Genomic DNA, 446 nt, shown 5'->3' on the forward strand with positions numbered 1-446 from the left:
GCTCCGCGGGCCCCAGGCGCTCTGGGCCCAGCCCCACGCCTCCGGGGGCTGCCACCTGCACGGACATTGCTGCTCCTGGGGGGCAGCCAGGATTGGGGAGTCACAGCCAAGGTCAGGCCAGCCGGACCCTCAGGCTCCACGCCATTTGGGCCAGCAGGGCCCCTCCCAGCTACTTCCCTTTCCAGCCATCCCTCCCACCAGGCCTCTGCCTCCCTACCCTCCTGCTTCCCACCAGCACCCTGGTGCACACCCAGCCCGGCCAGCCCGCAACTGGGAACATTCTAGCCTACCTTTGCCTGTTCTCAGCCCTGAGAACAACTCCAAAACCCCACGTATGACTAGCCCAAAGAGGGCAATGCCGGTGTGTGGCCGCCCACCCGCCCCGGCTCACCTGGCCCGTCCTCAGCACCCCAAGGGCCCCGGGTCCCCTCGCCCCGACCTCCGGG

At 69.1% G+C, this 446-nt stretch overlaps 1 protein-coding gene across 1 annotated transcript in view; it reads right to left on the reverse strand.

Annotated features, from left to right (window-relative positions):
• KLC3 (kinesin light chain 3) overlaps positions 1 to 440 on the reverse strand; it is a 15,508-nt gene extending 15,068 nt beyond the window's left edge. The window contains exons 1-2 of the mRNA XM_015561196.1: positions 392 to 440; positions 8 to 75 (exon numbers count right to left, since the gene is read on the reverse strand). Of these exons, the coding sequence (XP_015416682.1) occupies positions 8 to 67 (60 nt within the window). The 5' untranslated portion in view covers positions 68 to 75; positions 392 to 440. The remainder of the gene's footprint in view (positions 1 to 7; positions 76 to 391) is intronic.
• Positions 441 to 446: the final 6 nt, after the last annotated feature.

The sequence above is a fragment of the Myotis davidii genome, unplaced genomic scaffold (genome assembly GCF_000327345.1).
Source record: "Myotis davidii unplaced genomic scaffold, ASM32734v1 scaffold796, whole genome shotgun sequence".
In the NCBI taxonomy this organism is placed as follows: Eukaryota; Metazoa; Chordata; class Mammalia; order Chiroptera; family Vespertilionidae; genus Myotis; species Myotis davidii.